Source organism: Corapipo altera, unplaced genomic scaffold, assembly GCF_003945725.1.
Source record: "Corapipo altera isolate COAL_440 unplaced genomic scaffold, ASM394572v1 239, whole genome shotgun sequence".
Taxonomy (NCBI): Eukaryota; Metazoa; Chordata; class Aves; order Passeriformes; family Pipridae; genus Corapipo; species Corapipo altera.
In genome coordinates, this window is record NW_020884938.1 from 2171546 (window position 1) to 2194946 (window position 23401).

Below are 23401 nucleotides of genomic sequence, written 5' to 3' on the forward strand. Positions count from 1 at the left end.
TGATACATGAGATCACATAAAACTCCCTTGGAAGAGTTCCTGAAGAAAAGATTGTATTTACTCTGGAGAGGGAGCAAACAATTTAGGCCTACAATTTTATTGCCAAGTCTCATTTTTTAACCTGCTTTCCTTCTGTTTTCAAGCCCCAGAGATAGCACAGTGGTTCACAGAAAGTGCAACTGGTCTCTTTTGATAAGGTCCGATACCAGAGATAAAGAAAACAAGCTGCCATTTGCCTTTTAAAGACTCTCCCGAATGTACTGCCTTGTTCTTCCCAAAGGCAGTTCCCTTTGCTGTAACTGCTGGGTAAACAGTTGCTCTGATGTTGATGGGGGTGATGAGTTTGCTGGGTGAAGAGTTGTCCCCTTGGTGCTTGGTCCTCAGCATCTACTGCTGCAGTTCCTCCAGTCACTGAAGGGGCCAGTGAAAGATCAGTGTCTTTTGAATTGAGGGGAGTTGATGGGAATTAATGGAGGCAGCCATGGAAATACTTATTCGGAATCCTGCTTTCTTGTGTGTAACCTCAGACCCAAGAAAACAGCATCTGCCAAGAGGTACCTGCTGATTGCTGAAAGGATGAGGTGTGCACTACACTCTTTTAAGAGAAAATATTCAGCCTCTACCAAATGTAGCAATTAAAAAGGAGCACACCAGTTTGGACTCTTAAAAATTAAACTGATAGAAAAGACCGAGGGCTCAGTCCAGGAAAACATCTAGACAACCCTTTCTGGAGCAGAGATGCTTTTGGAGGTTACCAAGCAAAATGCCAGAGACTGCTGAAGTGCAGGGGGTCAAACTAAATGAGTACAGTCATCCTGTTGGCATCAAAATACACTCATTCTATAAAAATAAGTATCCAGTTTGTGAATTATGTCTTGGAAGACGTTGTTCCATTTCAGACATGTGAGAACACACAGTAAAAGGAGAAATCAGGGATGCCCAGATATTCCGTAGAGCAAAATGAGAGTATCTGAAGTGATCAGACCAAAATGACAAACAACAGACTACTGTGGCTCCCTAAACTGCACTTGCACCAGAGCTATACAGAGTGTTAATATTGCATTTAGTACTGTATGAAGACAGAAGGACATGGCCTTGGACTTGTCCCTCTCTGCTGCTGTGTGCCTGTCCCTGAAGCTGAGCAATAGTCATTTTCTTGTGCACTGCTAAACCCTTGAAATATCTCCTCAGTGGGATGCTTGCAGAATAAGTCACAGGTTTCTAATTATTTATTGCCTCTGTCTCGAGTATATTTTGCAGGTTTCTTTTTGCTGTTTATATACATTTATTTGTTTTACTACCTCCTTGCATTCTAACAAATCATCTCTAATAAAAAGCACATTTCCTTGCAAGCAGAATCCATTTCCTTCAGAAGTCTTTCAGTCCCTGATTAGTGGGTTACATTTGGTCTTCACTAATCACATAGTTAACTGTGAGCAATAAAGTTCTTAAATAAATAAATGCTCTGGTCCAAGTCAACCTTAGCCATAATGGGCAGTTTCCCACTTAAATTTCTGAAATACAAGATGGGACTGTGCTACTTAGGCACTTACATTCACATTAAAAGTATAGCCATTAATGCCAGATCTGGTTTTTTCCTGCAGGTCATTAGTATGTTATTAACAATTAAGTCTCAGCAACAAGTTGCCTTGATTGCGAGTCAGTAATGTAGTGGGAAGTCTAAATGGGTGTGGGTTTTCAATTACTTTTAAAGGCTTGGGGTTATGGCTTTTTTTTTTTTCTTCCCCTTTGTGTTAGCCTGCTCCAGAAGCACTCAGTGGGAAGGTAATGAAGTAGAGGATTTGTACATTACTACATCTTTCCATGCTTCCTTTTCATTGGTTTTATTATTGTAGACTTTGAAACATAAGGAGAAGTCAGCTATAAGCCATTCCTTCTGGTCAGGCTTGGATGTGTATTAGAGAGCTCTCAGATGGAGGATGCATTTTTACTAACTGTGAACAGGGGCAGGTCACTGTGGATCAAAAAACGTGAGATGTGGTGGAAACCCCATCACAGGGTAAAATAATGCCTTTCCCAACACTGAGATTAAACCACCATTTGTTGGAGAACAGAGCTCGAATCATGACTCCCTATGGCCCAGCAACCACTCAGATTAAGATATGTGGTTTCCCTCATGTCTGTCAAATATTGTTGGAAAGCAGGCTGGCTGGGCTCTGAGGTGAACAACATTACATGGGTGGTATCAGTTCCCTGCAGAAATTGGAGGGGGGGGGAGGAGAAGACAGAATATAACTTTCAGCCAAAATACATACAAAAAAGCATTAGTGTTTATTTTAAAAACATCATGTAACACTTCTTTAGAGTTTCTATGTATGTGTGCTTAATGAATGGGAACAAGGAAAGGCTCTGTTTCTCAGAGGAGCCGATAACTTGGAAGCCAAGAAAGGTGAACGCGAAGGGTTCTGACTAACCTTGAGCTTGGCTTGTGTGCATGATCCGGGGTACAAATGAGTCCACATTTGGCTTGGGGGTTAAAAATAAACCAGGGCTGTGTGAGATGGACAAAACAGAACTATATATTGGGAGTGTGTGGACTCGTGACTGTAAGAGCACCTCGAAGTATTGCTGTAATATCATGACCATTTTTGACTGATGTACCAGCATTCAGGGTGTCATGAGTCACTTTTGCTGATGAAGGAGTTCCTAGCAGAGACAGAGATTTCCTTTTCTTTTTGTTGTACTTTCCATTTCTTAGTAAAAAATATTATTTTTTCTATTTCACTTCTATTTGAAATAGTATATTTAAATTTATGTATTTTGCATATATGCAGTGATCTAGTGCATACTTCTTGTCTTGCCTCACCAGACACAGACAAATCAAAGATGTGTCACACAAATCAAATATATCATTACAGTCACAAATCCCTGTTATAGCTTTTATTGATTGTCTTTGAGCCCCTCCTGTCTTGTTCTCTGTAGCACAAATAGCACCGTCAGATAACAGTGATCTCTCCTTGCCACATTTATTTTCAAATCACAGGAAAAATACTCCAAGCAGCAAGACCAAACCCTTATTCAGTCATGATATGTGGCCTGTGTTTTGGGAGGAGGTTCCCAGTTTCCTAAATTGACCTAGTTAATTAATGTATGCCTCAGGGAAAAGCTGTTGAGATGACCATTAGTCTTCTGAAAACAATTGTTCTTAATATGTACAAATAAAATTACATTGAGGAAGAAAGAGAGGGGACAACCCTTATTTCTGCAGTAGATTTTTAAGGTGAAATTGGGCAAACTGGGTGTTGGGTTGTTCAGTTCTGTAACCACAACCCCCAAATCACACCTCTGTGTGAGTGGGTTTTGCACGTGTACGTTCTGCCAGGGTTCTGCCACAGCCCTTCCTACACCAGTTTGGAGTTTCTAAAGCATCTCCAAATGAGCCACTGTTTTCCAGTCTCACCTGCACATGTTGGATGTTGAGCTGCTTGCTTGTAATGCCAGTGCTTTATGGAAATGTCCAGGGGCAGGGCCAGTGGAAAGGGAAGGGACTTGAATGAGCCTGGAAAATAAGGGACTCGAATGGGCATGGAAAATAAGCTGCTTTATTCCCTGCTCCCTCAGGTCACCTTTGAGACACATCTGTGTGAGGAAACTTTAGAAGAAATTTGATCTGTGGTAGCTCCCTTCTGGAGATAGAAGACTTGACTTTCCAGTACTGACAACCTGACACCCACTTACTAACTTTGCATTCAAGAAAAATAAAGATCATTAAGGGATCGTTTCACATGTGAAAGCAGGGGGGAAAAGAAGCTAAGTATGATTGAAAAACCAACAATAAAATCCAAATGCTGACTTGAAATAATAGGAACCCAGCCAAACTAATATTATCAAGCATGGCCAGTGTTGCCAAAAATTGCTTCCCTCAAAAACCCAGGGAAATCCTGCTCTTTTATTAAACCACTGAACAATCTCTTCAAGTTGAATCCCTTCAGTGCAAAAATCAAAGAGCGCTTCCACTGTTCAGACATTCTCTTTGGAGATGGGAAGAGGGATTGCTAGAAGAGATGCTGGACTTTATTCAGCCTAAGATGATGCCTTGATGTCATGGAAACAGGGGCTGGAAGCTGAGCTGTCAGCAGCACAGGACACCATAGGGAGAGGTTTGGGACTGCCCACGGATCAGTGGTGGAGCTTGGAAAGGACCTATGGAACTCTTCTGCTCCAGCCCCTGAACCTGGCACTTCCATTGAGCCATCTGCTGTGAAACAGGGAGGTCCTGCTCTTAGATTTTATATGTACCATTAGTAATCCTAAAAAAAAAAAGCTGGCAGGAAACTAATCATGTTCTAGAAGCAATGAACTTAGCCCCGTGGTCCCCATAAACTTCAAGCAGCAAAGCTGTGAAGACATCTCTTCATGTGCTGGAATGGCACAAGGGCCTGTGCAGTGATGGGTGTGATATGAGTTCACCTGCAGTGGTGAGCGTGATAGGAATTTTTGACTTGATGTCAGATAAGTGCATTAGCAAATCTGAAATGTTCTGACAGAGCTTGGACTATTTCTGAATTTGTGCCAAATTCAACTAAAAATAGAATACAAACTTCAAACTCAAGTTGAACTTTTCCCCCTTAGTTCCTTGAAAACGCAACGCTTTGACTTTTCATGTTAAAACAGTTAAAAAACTTCACTTAAATAACTTTAAGTTGTTTTAAGAGCACCTCAGACCCAGAAAGATAGTTTATTAGTATTTGTTCTGGTTTGTGGGAGGGGGGAAATTCACAGCAACACAATACAATACAAATACAAAATATGTGTGTTTGTGGAGGGGAGGGGGGCTGATTTGACCAGAAAGCTGAAAGATAAATTTTTTGTTCTCAGTGCTCCAGCTGTAACCTGCCACATCTCTGCTTTTGGCTTTTTTTGACTCCTCTTCAGTAGGTGAGGCTACCAGATTCTGTAGTGTTGTTTGCACAAAGGAGACAGGGTTTAGATCCCTACATTTGTTCCCAGTTGTTGTGGTAAGCAGGGGCTGTGAAGGGATAATTCCTGGCTTCCTGTATATCTCATGAGATATACAGAATATTCTGAGTTGGAAGGGGACCCACAAGGATCATCGAGTCCACTCTCAAGTGAGTGGTCCCTACAGGGATCAAACCCACAATTGGTGTCTTTAGCACCTCATGATAAGGGTGTCATGAGGGTGGTGGGAAACAAGCACATCCCTTCAGGCTCAGTTTGGAGAAGTATTATGAAGCACCGCAGGGGTGTGAGGGCCAACTTCAAAGTTTCTGGGAGCCAGGGGATAACAGCGTCCAGAGCACAGATTTCAGAGTTTAAAAAGAAAAGAAAGGAAAAAAAAAAAAGAGGATTTCTAGGGTTTCAGCATCCTGTATCACAGCACCGGTTTCTTGTAGTGTGGAGTATGTGGTGCATATTTTTCCCTTTTCTATGCCAAGTGCTGAATTCCTCAGGGGGCTGGTGATTGTGCAGACAGGGCTCTGCTGGGTCCCTCAGGCAGTGCCCAGCCCTGCCTTCCACAGCCAGGAGAAGAAGGGGCTGGGGGCCAGCAAGGGAAATCCTCATGGAGCCTTCCCATGTTCCATCAGCCAGAGCAAGGTGCTGAATTCAGCAGAGGTGGGATGAGGGCTTTAAAAGGCTTTTCACCCTTTTTTGTCTGTTACATCTTTGTCATAGAAATGCATTTGTCCATCCTGAGTGCCTGTTCTTCGGCAGGCAGATGACTGGTCATGTTACTGGGCAGAGGGATTTGCATCCTTCTTAATGTGAAATAAAAACAGGGCCTAAGCCACAATGTGCAGCAACACAAAGTGCCGTGTGTGAAAGCAGCTCATAAACCCCATGGACTGAACTAGCCCAGGGTAAGGTCACTACTGAGAAGTATGAAATTGTATTTTTGAAAAAGAGCCCTTCCAAGGTAAGTCAGAGGCCAGAAAATGAACTGCTGTTGTGAATTTCCCGAGGTTACACATGAATGAAACCATGATGTATGATTTGGCTTCTTAGGCATTAAAAATCCTTTATAACTGCACTGTTCATTCCCCCATGATTTTACTTTGTGTATTTATTTAGAGAAAACTGAAACAGTTTGCCATTTATGTGTATTCAAAAGCTGAGTATTACCAAGACTATGAAGGAAACCTTAAAAAGAAATTACTTTTAGAACTCAAATAATGATATTTTAAAAGGCATAGGAAAATGCATTAAAAATTAAATGGATGAAAGAAAGAGAAAATCTCAGTTGTCGTTTTTCTGACTTGATTATAGCAAGTGATTGTGATGTACACATAAAACCGGGTAGCACAGATTTTTGTTCATCATGTTTATTTTATTTTGTGTTATGCATTTGCCTGAACAGTCGCTTCCCACGTTGTGAATTATCTTTTGTGTGAATGTTTTGAAACATTTAAAATTGGAGATTGTATAAAAATAGAGCTGTTTATGACATTCTAAATTTGTGCCTGTAAGCTCTCACACAGATTTTGGGTTTGTGTACACATACAGAAAATCTTGATTTTATAGTTCTTGGAGTTAAGTGTCTGCATTTATAATAGCAAGATGAGACCCAGAATGTTTCATTAAACATCAAAACTGTGTAAATAATACTTGGATATAGGAATATGGTGAGTTGTCAAGTTTTTACAGGCACCCACAGCTTTCCAAGCACGTACAGTATAAAAGTCCAAGTCATATATTGTAATGGCGTTGCTCAGGTTATGCTCTTAATAAGTAACTCTAGAAAGTGTGTAAAGTGTTATAGGAATATTATTCCATTCATTTATATCTCAGGAACATTGGAGGAATGAGATCTGTTGAAACTACCACTCTCAAATAATGCCATTGTATTAATTTCTCTGACCTAAACACAGGAAAATTAAACACTGAAGAGAATTTTTTAAAAAATAAAACAATTGTTTAAGGATAAAATTAACTCCAAAGTGTTATTTTGCGCAGATTGCTGTTTAATTTAGGCATTTTCAGTAAGTCTGTTCTGTCACGACTGCTGTCAGATAAACCTCTGTAGCTGTTGCAAGTCTGTCCAGTCTTGTGTAGGCAGAGCAGAAGTCTGGGAGCAACTCCCTTTCCTGGTGGCCAAGGTGTCAGAGGAGTGGTCAGTGGAAGAGGGAATGACTCGATTCAACCCAAAACTTTTTCCCACTGTGCCACTAACCCCCCAAAACTTTGACAGTCTCTCAGCCCTGCCGGTCAGTGTGATCAGAAGTTAAAGGTTGCCATCTAATGGTGAACAGATATAATACAGTCTGCGTGGGTTTTTCCCAAATTTCTTTCCTTTCTCCGTGTACCTGTAAGTATTTTCTTTATCAGGCACTAAAGGAATTATTTTATTCAGATTTGACATGGGAGTAAGCTAATACCTTGTTACTTTATCAGTAACAAGGTGTTGCAACTGAATGTTTAACTAAAGTCTAATTTCTTGCTGCTTTTTCTGTTAATTCAGATATAGATGAGTGTTCTTTTGAGAGGACCTGTGATCACACCTGTATCAACTACCCTGGAAGCTTTGAGTGTCTCTGCCACAAAGGCTACACCTTGTATGGACTGACACACTGTGGAGGTTTGGAAACTTGAGTTTTGCTCATGTGTGTGTTTGTTTGCTCTGTGAATGTTGAACCACACATTCTGAACCACACGTTCTTCCAGGTCAAGGTTTTAGAACCCAAGATGATAAAGCAATAAAGTTAAAATAGAGCTAAAAGAGCATGAGCTGGGCATGACTAAAATTTGCTGGGGCAGGTTTTGATTGTGTTCAACACACTGGTCAGAGGAGACCAAAGGGGTCTTTTGAGGGATTTGTTAAGTGTATCAAGTCCAAGTTGTGGATTTTAACCAATCAGGTCAGCATTACACAAACAAAAGTGAAAAGAGAAAACTGTAATAAAACCCTGAATTTAAATTACACATTACCCAAAAGGGTCTCCATGCTATTTTTAAATGTAAAACTGAAAGGTTTAGTTTAGTTTAACAGTGGTTAATAGATAATTAGTTAATTATTCAAATTATTCAATATACAATCTAAGTAAAGCTTACATCGTACTGTTAAAAAAGCCCTGGCTTTAAATCCAGAAAAGCCATGTATTGAGGCCACTGCTAATGATGTCTCTGCCTGGCTGCTTCTTTGGGAGAAAGGTGTAGGAGATGTAAGTATCCAATGAATTCACTGTATGGTAGAGGCAGGCAGGAAGAGAAATAGGAGTCTGTCTAAGGAAACAGTTTGGGAAAAGACTCCACTTGAAGGCAGTTCTGAAAGCAAAACCAGAGTGTGAAAGTTTGGGGACCTGTGCTGTGTGTGGTGTGGAGAGACTGGTCTGCAGTTTCACTGTTAATTCCTTGGTGTCATAACTCAGGGAAAGCCTCAAAGTTTGGGGTTTGGCCTCAGTCTTTAAGTAACCTTCAGCTTCAGTTCAGCTTCAGCCTTTTAAATAAGATTGAAATAGGATCAGAACTCTTAGCTGGAAATATTCAGTGCTGAACTTCAGGCAAAAACATAACCAGATCCAAACCTCCTGCTTTTTTCCATAATGAGCAAATCCAGAATCACAGCTCTGAATCCAGACTTGTGCAGACCCTGAGCTGTGCCACTCAGGCCTGTCATTACTTTTAGTCAGCCCCTTGAGAGAGGTGTTTACAGTGGAACAAATAACTCCCCCTGGCACTGAACAGAAGTGAAAACTAAGGAGAAATAACAAGAACCTTCCAAAGGATGTGGTGTGAGCTCACCTCTTCCTAAGCTTTCTCTCCATCTTGCTTCCCCTCTAGTAGAAATTAATAAACCACATGGAAATGTCCTTTTCTGGGCCTGTTATGCTGAAGGGCAGCTCTTGTTGCTCTCTCTAAGACTCTTCTCATGGTATCTCGTGTAACAGAAGTTGTGTGTCATAAGGGGATTTTTTTAGAAGGGCAATGCTAATGCTTCCACTACCTGTTTAAGTAAAGGTTTTTTCTGGGACTTGTCAGGTTTTGGGACTGCTGACCTAGGACCTCCAGAAGTCCTGACTCTGACCAAAAAATCATAACGTTGTCTAGAAACATGCCTGTTGTATGAAGGTGTCTTTCCCAGTTCTTTCAATGCATGTAGTCCATGTTTTCTAGATTTTTGCTTAATCACACAGGCTAAAATCTTGCATCAGAAATTCTGGATTCCACAGGGATCATCGAGTCCAACCCTTAATGGTCCATATGGGGATTGAACCCACAACCTTGGTGTGATTAACCTCCTTTGACCAGAGGAGAGATTTGCCTTGTTGGCACGAGTATAAAAATGCTGAATGAATAGACTTAAAAAGGATACACCTCATATTGGCTGGATACTTTTCTGAAGCACCAAAAGTTGAAAGATTTTGTGTGGGACATCAGTGATGACATACACAGTAACTTCTTTGCCTTCTTCCAAGCTTTTACTTTTTATTTTTATTCAGAGAGTAGAAGTCTAAACTACACTTGAGCTGCTAGGTTTTTATTGAATACATCATTTCCTCCTTCACCTGAATCATAAAAGCAAAATCTGGGAATCAGTGGAGAATTTATCTCCCTGTTTTGCAGAAGTGACCTAATCTCATAGATGACATTTTTCTCTATAATGCAATATGCATTTTTGTCCAGATGCTGCAGAGACTTTGGAGCATGTTTTGCATCTTGTGAGTACTTCCAAGAATTTCAGTGTAACTACTCCTGGCAAGTAAATTGTATCCTATGCATAAATCCCTGAGAGAGTAGGAGCTATACATGTGTCTGAGGACAAAGACATGCAATATGCATTAAAGTTGGTTGGCATGAGCACTGCCTGCCTTTATGCATGTTGACAGAGACTCAAATGTAAAAGATGTAGTAGAAAGAGGTTTCCTTATGCACATTTTATCTTAATGCACAGTGCATGTTTGCACATATGGTTAACACTCCTTGCAACTTTATTTATATTTTCAGATATTGATGAATGCAGCATCAGCAATGGTAGCTGTGACTATGGGTGTCTTAATACCATGGGGAGCTATGAGTGTGTCTGCCCACCTGGAAAGAAACTGCACTGGAATAAAAAGGACTGTGTTGGTAAGTGTGAAAGCTTGAACTGTGGTGATGCTCCTGTTTTCAGGGGAGTGGAAAAGCCCTTGGTTTCGTCTGAGAGGTGCTGCATTTTCACAATACAGAGCCCCAAATTAATTTTATAAACTCAGATACCTGGTCCTATGGGGGTCCATGGGCTAGGATAAAACTGCAGATGGTTTAGACAATATGTTGGATTTTGTTTGTGTGGATTTTTTTAAGGTTACAAGTCCATTCACAGAAATCTAAGTAGGCTTATTATTATTATCTTCTGTATTTTATACTTTTGTCCTTAATTTGTCCTTTTTGCATCTCTACAATGTCAGCTATAACTCTATGTCCCTTTAAGACAAATTTAGAATATTCAAAATATTTACCTGTTTACAAGTAGAACAGGTTATTAAGATTAATATCTACATTCACAGCACCATACCCCAATTTTTCAAGTTATCTCCAGGTATCCTGCCTAATATAAAGTACTGACACAAGCTGTGTCGAAAGTATTAATCACAATGAGCACAAATCCTGAGACCACTAAAATTATGGCCCTTGACCTGAATTTCTGTATCCTTTTTAAATAGATTACTTTTATCCTGAGATATTATTTGAAGCACAGCAAATCTTGGTCGTGGCTACAGCCATTCAGAGTATTTTCTGTGGGATTTTAACGCTGTTTGTACATTTTTAATGGGAATGGCATAGCTTAGGTTTGTCACAGGCAAATTTTGGTTCGGAGGGTTTTGTTTGCTTTTTTTTTGGTTTTGGTTGTTTTTGTTTTAACCACAAGTAACTTCTCACAGATACAGTTGGGGCTGATGCCTAATACCTCACTGGGAGCAAGACAGAACAAGAAAGGGGGGGACCTTACCTCAGAGAACTATATATTGCTTACCTTTATATATATTACCTTCCCTGCTGTACAGCGGGCTAAGTGTTGTAACAGTAAGAAATAGGTAACTCTGTTCCTTAGTTATCCATCCACCAGTTCTCCCTTGCAATATGCCAGTTATTCCTCTGGAAAGGAGTTTGTAAATTAGCAGCAGGGACTCAAATTTTCGGAGGTGTGGTATAAAGTCAGACTACAGAAGTTTTGTGCGATATTTCCTCTCAACCTCCTAAGAATGCTGTTCCCATTTCCCATTGAGAACATTTTCCTTGTTGTAAATTTCTCCTCATTATTTGTAATACTCTGCTGGAAGATGGAAAATAGAACACCCTTCTCTATTGATACACACCATTGTGCTTGATTACTTTAATGAGGCTTAAAATTAGTGTCATCTCCCTGTCGATCGCCTCCCTCTATTCCCAACATTGTTGAGAGGAAACTACATTCTACATTGTTATAAAAGCACAATAAAAAGCAGGTGAATTATATTCAGTGATCCTGAATGCCACAATTTGGAGACATTTGCAGTAACAAAACCCTCTTTTGCTCAGCAGTGGCACTCTGTGCTTTGTTGTCTCCTCAGTCCAAAGAAACAGTCTCTTTAAAGACATCACCAAAGCAATATAAAAGACCTTAGGAGGGAGATAAGTGGAGGATGATTATTCCCATACTTGAGATGTGAACATCAGGCGTGTTTATGGGACTCGTATGTATTTATATTTAATGAGCAGTGAGGCCAGGAATATGAACCAGCTGGTGGCTGCTGGGACCCTTCCTCTGCACTCAGGCCACGCCAGGCAACACGTATTCCAGCTGCAGCATTTGAATTGCCCTGTTTCATGCCAGCTTTACTGGACTTTTCCCAAACCCTGGTAGAGCCAAACCAGTGTGATCTCAGAAGCAATGCCTGCCTCGGTGTTGTTCAGGGAGGAAAAATGACATTTGCAGTAGCCCAGTGAGCCATGAGAAGAACAAAGAGTCAGCCAGGCCCACCTTGTAAGGGGAGCATGGTTGGAAGAAGTAGCAAGAGGCAGCTGGAGAAGAATCACGTCCCTGAAACAGCATTTTTGTGGAGCTGAAGCAAACACCTGGCTGAGATTTACTGAGATTTAACCAGCTGATGCTTGAAGAGGTGCCCAACTGCACTCTGTGCAGAGGTGAAATCTCGGGGGAAAAGGAGGGAAGCAGTGAGGCTGCCTCAGTGATGGCACCTGCCGGCTGCAGCCGGGAATGAACCTTGTCATTTGCGTGTGAAAAAGGATGTACTTAAGCAATACTTAAATCCAAAAAAGTGATAATAAAAGCGAGTGCAGGCTTATGATTATCAGTGTCATCACCTCAGGGTGAAGCTCAGAGACTGCTGCAACGATTCATAACAACTTTGTGTGTTTTCAGCTAAAACACAAACAGTCCCTTACGCAAACATGAGGAGTAGCTTGTGAGACCTGCAGGATACTCGTCTTCATCCTGCCATGGAGCCAAGAGGAGAAGCTCTCTATTTCCTTCATGTGAGCTGCAACGTGCCCCACGTGGTGGGCACCGATGAGAAATGGCTGAGATCTCTCTGTGTGTCACACTGTCCCTTCTAGCACTGCTTGGGGCATGTCAGCAGTGGCTGAAAGGACCAGTGGGACTGTCCATCTCCATCCCAGCACCTCCTCTGCCTGGCTGTCTTTTCTAGTTCCAGAAGCTAGAGCATTGGGCTAAAGTTGAAAAGTCTGTGAGAGTTTAAGAAGTGGAAAATAAGATTTTAGTGATTCATCTAAATAAATAAATCTTTGTGAGGGTGACTCCTTGTGCATGGTGTGGTAGTTGGCCTGTGCCTCCAAAAGGGGGGAGAGGACATCTCAGGTCATTAGTATTGCCTGTTGCTTCTGAGATCCAGATGTGCACACAGAACTGTGCTCACAGACTCCTGCCTTCCAGAGAGAGGGCAGGAGGGAAAGACTGATCTAAAGTTTAGGTCTAAAAACATGGAGGAGTTTCACTTGCAAGTACAAGCTCGAGATCCAAATCCAGATCCTCTCTCCCTAATATTTTCTTATTTCAGAAATACCTGCACCTGTCATTTTGGGTTTTTTAGCACTTCTGCCTTTCCTCACCACTGTATCCAAGTGTAAGCATGAGGTTCTGGGTTGGGCAGTGTCTGATTTATTTTTTTTTTATATTTCTCTTTATTTTTTTCTCCTCAGAGGTGGTGAAATGTCTCCCAAATGCCAAACCAGCTCCCAAGGCTCAGCTGGTGTGTAGTAAGACAGGAGGCATAGAGAGCTGCTTCCTGTCATGCCCATCCAACACTCTTTTTGTTCCAGGTTTGTACAAAGCATTTGTCCTCTTAAAGTCTAGAATTGTGACCTGATGATTTTGCTCTGTTATTGCATTCATGATTCTTGCATTCAGTTTTTGTTAGTAAATGAGCAAAACATCATTGTAAATTAAATTGGGCCAGATATGCACATCAGTAAATACAAGAAGAGCTGATTGTCAGTTCCATTAGAGGTTTGGTCCTTCATTGTTTAATTTGAGGTGTCATTTGCGGGGGTGGGAAATTTCTAACAAAAACCTGAGAGACACATCCACCTTAACCAGGATGGTGCACACGAAAAATTGCAACATATTGAATTGCTATGTCAAAAGGGAAGGAAAAAATGGATTTCAGTGTATTCCTGCTGCTTTTTAGTACCGTATTTTTCAACTTGAATAGAGTCTCCCCCCCCCCTTTTTTTTTTTAATCATTTGCTACAGGTAATTTGCATCTACACAGTTTTTTAGGGCAGGGAGGTGGGGTGGGGGGGTGTTGCTATTGCTTTTTCATAGATATTCTGGCACAGGATTATTTTTGAATGTCTCTACTTTTCATGTTAGTCCTGGCGTGATATGCAGTAGAGCTGTTCACTCTTTATTTACAGTTTAGCAGAGATTACTGGAGCTGTGCATTCATCTAATTTGTAAGCAGCAGCACACAGTTTGATCTGTGCAATATGTAAACCCTGTTATGGTTCTAAGTGTATTATTTTTGTTTCTACCAATAAATTCTGTCAGAGCCTGAAGCTAAAATTATTGTGAAAATACGTGGTTTATTTTTTAAATTATAGGGATGATCAAAGCAGAAAGACTCTGCCATGGACAAACACAAAATATTTTCTACTTGTGCACCATGGAATTATGTACAGTTAACCTCATGCCAAATCATTTATAAAACATAACATTTCGGTGCTGGAAGGAGCAAAACTTGTAGTCAACGCTGTGAAGCAGCAGCCTTTGGCAAATTATTTCAGCCTTTCAAAATCTGAGTTTAGCACTTAAAATGTGGCATTGAGAAGCTTTTTCAGGCACTAAACGTTAATAGGAGAGGATGCTCTGTGAGGCTGTTGCCCCCTGTGCTGACTGTGTGTTCTGCCCCTCAGATTCAGAGAACAGCTACACCCTGAGCTGTGGAGTCCCCGTCCAGCAAGGCAAGGCTCAGCCAAAGCGCAACACCACCCTGCCCAGCTGCCCAGGTAGGTGCTGGCCTGCTCTCCTGGGCCTTGGAGCCTCAGAGGAAGGTGGACGTCCCCCAAACCACTTGGGAGTTGCAGGACACAGAGCTCTCAGTTACACAAGGCCAGGATTAAAGTGGCTGGTGTTTCATCACAGAATCACAGAATATTCTGAGTTGGAAGGGACCCACAAGGATCATCCAGTCCAACTCTCAGCCCTGCATAGGACCATTCCCAGGAGTCACACCATGTGCTGAGAGTATATTTCAAACCCTTCTGGAGCTCTGACAGCCTTGATGCTTTGCCCACTGCCCTGGGGAGCCTGGTCAGTGCCCAACCAGCCTCTGGGGGAAGAACCTTTGCCTGAGATCCAACCTGACCCTGCCCTGTCACAGCTCCAGCCCTTCCCTGGCTGCTGTCCCTGGTCCCCCCAGAGCAGAGCTCAGTCCCTGCCCCTCCTCTGCCCCTCAAAAGGAAGTTGGAACTGCAGTGGGGTCTCCCCTCAGCCTCCTCTTCTCCAGCTGAACACACCAACTGCCCTCAGTGTCCTCACACAGGTTCCCATCAAGGCCCTTCCCCATCTTCATTGCCCTCCTTTGGACACTCTCTGAGAGTTTAATATCCTTTTTATACTGTGGAGACCAAAACTGCCACAATATCAGTGAGCACACACTCACTTTTCTGCAGCTCTCCTTGAGGGCTGGAGGGTGCTGAGGTGCCCTCCAGTGCAGCATTGTGTTGGTAGGTCAGTGTAGGAGTGGTGGAGGTTTGAGATATATCCAACAAGGAGAAATATTTAGAATCATTTGCTTTCCATAGTCCAGCCAGGCAATAGCAAGCATATCAAAATGGGATTTCTTCACTGGGAAGTGAGCCAGAGGGACCCATCAGGAGCACAAGAGCAGAAGGCCAGGGTGGGTCCTGGCCCTCACCTGCAAAGCCCTTCCATAGGAGCACAGATCCTCCTGCTGGGGATTACCAATAAAAAGGTTATGAGGCTTGTACAATAAAACACTGTGTTTCATTCATCTTTTTCTCAGAAATGGCAGGATTATTTTTGCAGAGACATTTGGGATGGTCCTGTGCAGGCCTAAGAGTTGGCCTCCATGATCATTGGGGGTCCCCTCCAAGTCAGCATATTCTGTGATTTCAAATTGTTTATGAAAGCTGATACTCAGCATTTATAAAAAAAAAAAAAGTTGAAGTCTGGCAAAATCAGAAGCAGCTGAAACAACATCCAGCAGTGGGAAGTGTCAGCCCACTTTACCTGCTATGCTTCTCTCCAATTCTGCCAGTTCTCTAACCAAGTATTTGGAATGTGTTAGGAGGTGCAGTGCTGTGGAGGGAGGTGACATGTGTCTACCTGTGGCACAGGGGCAGGCTGCTTCTATAGTCCTGGTTCTAACAGCCTTTAAAACAAGGCTTGGATTTAAAGCTGAAAAATCAAGGTTGCAAGCCATAGACTGCAGTCAAATAAAGGTGTTTCCTTTGGATGCTTTTCAGCTGCCACTAAATTAATCTTATTCCTGGTTGGTGTTAACAGAACTGCAGCCAAGTGACATGGCAAGTCACAGACAGAGAGTTGGGAAGATAGGAATTAATCTTTGTCATAGTAAAATAAATTCACTCAAAATCCAACAAGCTGTGCAGGCCTGCTGGAGGGGAGGTGTATGTTCAGAGCATGTGTGATACCAGCAGATTCCTTGATCTCTCTGGGCTCAGGGGTATGTGCTTCTGTGAAAAAGTGAACTTATGGATATGCATCCCCTTATACAAGGTGTGTAACTCTTGGGCTGTCTCTTTTCCATGTCACAGGAAGGCCTTTGAGCCTGTTTTTAAAAACAAGTTCCAGACTTCATTTCCTCTGCATCCCAAATGATAGCTTTTTTTTTTCCCCACTTTACATCAATAGATTCATTAGCCCCTCCAATCAAGCAGAAAGCTCGTTTTAAAATCAAAGATGCAAAATGCCATTTACGGCCTCGCAGCAAAGAAAAACCAAAAGATTCTGGGAAGCAGCCTGCTTCAGGTATGTGGTTTCTTCAACATGTACATTTTTTTGTTTGTTTGCATATTTTGTTTGCACACTGTGACAGGAAAAAAGGAATGGTTTTCATATTTGGATCTGAATTTAAGCTCAGACCAAGATTCTCAGTGCCTTGGGTTTGGATCTAACAGTGCTGAAAACGTCACCAGTTGCTCTGAAAAATCTTTGTTCAAAAGTCCATGAGTTTGGAATTAAGCTGATCCTTTTTCTGGCCTTGATAATGGCACAAATACCCTGAGAGAAAAAGCTATAACTAATGCAAAATTACATGAAACAATGTCAGTTTGGTGTGATTTAGTTTTCCCAAATGAAGTTTCTAAAATGAAACAAAAGCTGTTATTTATTTGCTCTATGCTGGATTAGTGTCCTATTGTAGCAGCAAAGACAACCCCTAAGCAGGAGAGTTACTACCAAAATCTGATGTTACACAGCCTTAATCTTTTGTTGTGATGCAGTGAATACTTATGATGTTAGAAAAATATTTAGAAAATTTAGATGCAATTATAAAAAAAAGTGACATTAAAGAAGTTTGTGTCACAATGAATCCAAGTAATCAAATGTTTACAAAACTTGTCTGACTAGGTATGTGTTTTATTGTTGCTAGTTTTGAACACCACTTTTAAGGTGGGAAAAAAAAAGAGGTTTTAGAAGTTACATATTTAACAGATCCTTGAGACATTTACTTCTTACCCTGCATGCCCTTGATGCCATGACAGGGACAAATAAAGAGTGTTTGGGTGTCATTGCTGTGCATTTCCACAGCTTCAAGTGTTTGGAGTTCATTTAAATTTAATATTAAAGCTGAATGTTTTGTGGATTTTAATACATTATATTTGTGTAATTGCAACAGCTTATATTGTGGCTTAAAGCAACTTAGCTTTAAGCTTATAACACCTGTTGGTGATATATGTTCTGTTGTGAATTTGGCTTACCACCACTGTTGCCAGTCAGTGAGCAGTCATATATGAGCCATGAACAGAGAAAAATTAGCTATTTCAAAAAAAGTCAATGGTTTAAATATTTTATTTTTAAAAGTTAGACTCCTTTTCTCCTTACCCTGAAATCCAGACACTTATGTCCCTAATTTTGCAAGTATTGACTTAAAACAAGTCTCAGTCATCAAGATGCTTATGTATTACCCTGTCTTTATGTGTTCCTTTCTCTTCATAAGATGTGATTACCAGACTCATTTTTAAAGTCATAGAAATTGATTTTTTTTTTTGGTCCATAAGATCACCATGGGAATGGATTTCTTGGATGCATTTGCTTGCTTTGCATTGTGTTTGTTATGTCACCTGAACTTCTGGGGCTAAGAGGAGGATGATATCATACAGCCACACTCTGGGAATGAATTCCTTCTGGTGGCTTGAGCACTACAGATTCCTCCCTGACCTGGAAGGTCCATCACCTACAACAATCTGTGATTCCTGCTCAGATGAAACCTTCCAATATATTTTCATAACCTTTCATACTGCACAGAGGAGGAGGTGTCTCGCCACACACGTGAAATGCCGTGAATCACTGCGTTCATGATAACCCAGATATTGCTTGCTAGCCTGTCACTTGCTGCTTTGCCACTTGATTTCTTCTCTGTGTTGCTTCTCTCATGCAAAGGAGGCCAATTCCCTTGCACAGACAACTGCCAGGTGACCTTTGTGAACCTCAAGTGCGATTCCTCCAAGAAAAAACGCCGAGGCCGCAAATCCCCGTCCAAAGAAGTGTCCCATATCACTGCAGAGTTTGAAGTGGAGATGAAGTCAGAAGAAGTCTCAGGTTTGTGAAAGATCTCTGTGTGGAGAGAAATCAGTATTTAGTTCCTCAGAGTGTTGTTAAAATCTCTTTGATGCTGTTTCACCAAGCTGCCGTGCAAATCTTTCAGCACAAGGCTCGTTCGACAGCCTTTCCAAACTCAGAGGTTCAGAGGTTTAATTGAAAAGAATCAGGTATGAAATTAAGCCAAAGGAACAAAGGTTGAACCTGCAGCAAAATTCCTTCAAAGCCTTAAGTCGTGTACTTTAATTCAGTCTGATTTCCTTGAACAGCAGAAGTGCTAATGGATGCACAGGGAATGTAAAGATTAGGCAGAAGTTCTGCAACAACCATGATAAAAATATCCTCCAAAATGTAAGTTGTTGAAACTTCAGTCTGAGGTTCAAACACTTTTATCACACCGCTGGAAAAATTTGTTATTTTCATAACAGTCTTCAGGAAGAAAAATAATTGTTTCACATTACTGAGATGGAATATTATGTTACAAATTCCAGCCAAAGAAAATGTGGGCTGAATTCTGTAAATATGTCAGCCCTCAAAGGCAGATTCCTCAGCCTTGAGGGGGCACCTCACTAGCCAAAGTGATTCAAGCAGTAAATGTGCCTGAAAGCACCTTTCTTTTTGCCACTGAGGTATTTTGGTCAGGGAAGTGGCAAGAACTCCTGTTCAACTAAGGAAAGCATGGGCAGAGAAAATTCAGAAACATTAGTGGTGGCAGACTGGAAGTATAACACAGTGGGGTTGCAAATTTGCCCCCATGGATGAAGTCCACAGGAGGCACAAGGTGAGGGGTCACTGGCAGGAAGCTTCCTGCAGTGTTTGCAGAAGGGAAGTTTGAAGGAAGACCAGCACTGGAGGAGCAAACACTTCTGTATTGATAGTAGAAATCTTCCCCTGATTCCTTCTTCAAATGCCTACTGAATTATTCACACCCAGCTTTAATCAGCATCTCTTCTGATGCTCCTCGTCCTCCCACTTGGCTTGCCATCACGTGTGTTTTATTATCCTCAACTTATCAGGACCTCAGACACAGCCAGTATCGTGGCTGGGAGACAAAGCTGTGGCCAAACCAGCAAAACAAGAGCAGGCTGGAAAGTAAATTACCTTGTTGAATTCATAGGATGGTGGCAAAGCAGTGCTGAGGGGAGGTGTGGACTGGAGGGTCGGCTGAGCATGTTAATGGCATCTTGTTAAAGCATCTGGTTCAAGCATGTTCAAGCCCTGGGGATTGTGTAACTCCATGTATTCTCTGTGTTGTGTTCATATGTGTATTTGAGTAAGTGTGTTTTATGTATGCTTAACTCTGCCAGACATCTTAATTAACCTTTACCAAGGAGGTTTTTGGAAAGCAAAATAGTGCTTGCAAACATTACAAACTGCTTTATGTCATTAGTAATGATGGAACACAAACTTAGAAGCAAACTGGAATCCTGGACTGCACCAGAATTCTCAGGGGGGTCTGAATGCTTCCTGCAGCCCAACCCTGTGCACTCAGTATAACCTCAATGCTAGAGACAAGCTGTGAGCACTCAAGAGTGCACTTGGCAGGTCATGAAACTGTGTGATGGACCTCAGTGCACTGTCTTGTCCCTCTGAAAGGCCTGATCTTGAATCCAGTGAGCTGCTGCTTCAGTTTATGTGGAGAGGACAGTGAAGCAGACAGAGGTGTCCCAGTGCAACGCAGGCTGAGCTCTTTGTTAAGCACCTCTTTTAAACATGAATCTCAATTGCTTCTAGTTTTGTTATCATTTCCCATCTAGACACCTGTAACATTGACTGTGTTCGGAAAAGGATGGAGCAGAAGCTGCAAACTGCAATCAAAACATTGAGGAAATCTATTAATAAACAGCAATTTTACATTCAGTTTTCTGGGACAGAGTATGAAGTGGCTCAGAAGCCAGCTAAAGCTACTGAGGGGCACGAGGCTTGCAGTACAGGGCAAGTACTGCAGGATGGAAAATGTGGTAAGTGCAAACAACTCAAATATTCAGCCATATCCCCCAAAACAAGCCACCCAAAATTACCTTTTCCATGATGAAGCAGGGAGGAAATCTCTGAGATAACAATTTAGATCAGTATCACTCAGCATATGTGCATGGACCACTGATGGTTCATAAGGCTTTGAAGGGAATTCATTAGAGGGTTTCAGGAAAACAAAAGCATATATATGGATACATTCCCATGGCAGGAATCAAAACCTGCCACAAGGCAGTGTTGGCACTTAGTTCCCAGTTGCTCCCAGCATCTTATGAAAACACAATTACAATGCTGTAAAACAATAAGATGGTGTTTGCCTAGGTGCTATTTATTTACTTTTATATCTCCTCTCTCTCCTCACCACCACCACCAAATAATCCGTGACCCATGGATATATTTATATTTAGTGCCCAAGAGGTTTATTAAAAATTAAACTATAGAAACCTGTTTTAACTTTACATACAATACCTGATGCCTTTAAGCCTTTTCCCATGTTACCAGGCTCTAGTGCTTTGCTGGGGGCAGTGTGCTAGTGCAAACTTACTGATGGCAGTTCTCAGCACTGCAAAGCTTTCTAATCACTTACAGACATCTTTTCAAAATCAGCATATCTATTTTTCCAGCTTTTTAAATCACCAAGTGATTTACAGGCAGAAAGAAGTGCAGATCTGATAGGTGCTGCCAGTGAGGTTGTTTTCATCATATGGGAACAGTGATTTAGAAGCTGTATTTGAAAGACTGTTGCTATTAGTGTCTAGAAACCCCTGCATTTCAACCACCTCTGTCCAGCAGAGCAAAATGTTTCATGCAGTTATGTGCCCTGTTGCAGCAAGAAAAGCATCTGTGTTCGTATCTGTGTCTAAAACACTTTACAGTCGGGGTATTTGAATGTCAAGAGGCATAAATCATTACATGGGATACACTGCCCTCAGAGAAGTCTCTAGAACTGATCTCAGGAGACATAAAACCAGCACATAAATGCACCTGGTGTACAGTAAAAGTAAAAAAAAAAATTGCTTCCCACACATTGTGCAACTGTTTTAATAAACAGCAATATCATGTTTTAAGACTGCATCAGCTTTATTAACATCTGTGTGATGAACACTTCAGGGCAGCACAATGCCATTTAATGGCTTAAACAACAGAAGAAGGACCTTGTCCTGATGTAAATCGACCACAGTGGAGATGGGTCTGCTTGCACTAAGTGAGGATCCTGCACTAACATATGCAGAACATACCCCACTGTAATACTTGGGCCAAAGAGTTCCGTCTCCTCTAAAATGTTTTGATATAAAGGCAAGTCATGTGATGACAACAAAAGTCCTAATGTAGATTCCCCTTTTGTCTCCTCAGTTACCTGCAGCACGGGCACCTTTTATAGCGGAGAACACAATCAGTGCGTTCCCTGCTCCCCAGGAACATACCAGGACACAGAAGGTCAACTTACCTGTGAGCCTTGCCCAAGTAACGATGGACAGGGAGTAGCAGGAGCCCGGAATGTGTCAGAATGTGGAGGCAAGTTTCATTTGATTCTAAAGGGATTAGGTGTTGCCACACCTCCTTGAGGCGTGGGGGCTAAACTAGGGGGGAGCCTTCCACGCTCCCGTCTTCTGAAGGTAACAGAAGACACCTCAGTGCACTTAGAAGCACTGCAAAGAATGTTTGGGCTTGTTCCATCCTCTGCCATTGCTGACAAGAAGATGGGACCTGCCACAGCAGTGTGAGCTGTGGTATGGAAATGAGCAAGCCAAGCAGGGCACTTTGCTTCAAGTCAGCTATGGAATCTGGACATACCTCAGCTTGTAAGGACTCGTCAGGTCTACTGGGAGCCAAAGGGGTGGATTGCTTTGCACTGGTATTGGTGAGTCTAATGAACCTGCTGGTTTCATGTTTTGCATGAGATGCAGTTTACCTGCTCTAATTAGCAGCAGTTATAATTTTGAGATAGTTGTGCTGCAGGGATCTGTAACCCAGACTCAGAACTAATGACTGCAAGTTTCAGCGCTGCTTGAAGGCACTGCAGCTTTTGGCAAGTGATGTAGCATCTCTGACTGAACTTCATGAGATATAAACTAAATTACAATGATGCTAATACCTGGTGCTCCTACTGTAACTTGTTCAATATAAGGTTTTAAGACACGACTGTTAATTTATTTTCTTTACCTTATTTCATTACAGATGAGCAAAATCTAGTTTATTGCAGATACATTATCTGACTTTGAAATGAATCTGTCCTATCTGCTACTTTAAAACTCATCCATGTAATTTACATTAATGCTTTCTCCCAGGATATCTAAAGTGAACACATGATGAATGTCACTTGAGAAACTGCTGGGTTTTCCCACTGAATAAAAAATAACTGGTGTCTCCAGTCCAAACATATGACAGATTTTGATGATTTACTATATGAAGGAACTATCAAAGGAAAAATCTTGAAATGCCTGTGCGTTTTTGCTCTGTTGATATGTATTTATCCAAAATCCCACAAGAATAACTTATCAAAATAAAATCTGAATATATAAAGGTTGATTATAGAATACTGACAAAAGCAGCACAACGACTAGAGGAAAAAGACTTCTGTTTCAAGGCTTGCATTTGAATTATTGTTCTGCACAACAACAAAAAGAAGGCTGGCACCTTCTCACAGAAGCCACCCCTGTAGCCCCCTCGCTACCAAATCCTGGCCACTCAAACCCAGTACACGTGCTGTGATACTTAATTTTCATGAGATCCATGTAGATATGAGGCCAAAGCATGATTTAGTCAACCCAGTCATTTTGGGGCATTCCTGGGGGAAATCACCTCAGATCTATTTTGCTGGCAATTTCAATACAGAAGGCAAGTTACTTCATTCTTATATACAGGTAAGGAGTGAGATGTATTGGTGCTGAAAGCACTGTTAAAATCAAACTGTACCTCTTCTTTTACAAGATGTCTGTAAGCCTTCACAAGTACTTAATTTTCAGGCCAAAATCCAGATCCAAATCCGCCCTTCATTATCTGCCTTCATGTTAAAGTCCAGTAACCAGCTGGACCAGAGCATGTAGATCAGTTTTGCTACTAAAAACCGTAGGAAAATTGTCTTCAAACTGGTAACATCATGATATTTCTCTGAGGTCTGTGTCACAACAGCTGACAAAGTGCTTTGAAATACTCAGACAAAAGACTTGGTGAAAGTACTACATATTCTAACAAAGTCTTAAT

General features: G+C 41.5%; 1 protein-coding gene across 3 annotated transcripts in view; it reads left to right on the forward strand.

Annotated features, from left to right (window-relative positions):
- Window positions 1-23401, forward strand: part of SCUBE1 (signal peptide, CUB domain and EGF like domain containing 1) — a 175700-nt gene that overhangs the window by 141743 nt on the left and 10556 nt on the right. For all 3 annotated transcript variants that reach the window (XM_027660696.1, XM_027660698.1, XM_027660697.1), the window contains 8 exons: window positions 7439-7555; window positions 9922-10044; window positions 13117-13236; window positions 14332-14424; window positions 16316-16432; window positions 18065-18223; window positions 19981-20184; window positions 21551-21712. In XM_027660696.1, the coding sequence (XP_027516497.1) occupies window positions 7439-7555; window positions 9922-10044; window positions 13117-13236; window positions 14332-14424; window positions 16316-16432; window positions 18065-18223; window positions 19981-20184; window positions 21551-21712 (1095 nt within the window). The remainder of the gene's footprint in view (window positions 1-7438; window positions 7556-9921; window positions 10045-13116; window positions 13237-14331; window positions 14425-16315; window positions 16433-18064; window positions 18224-19980; window positions 20185-21550; window positions 21713-23401) is intronic.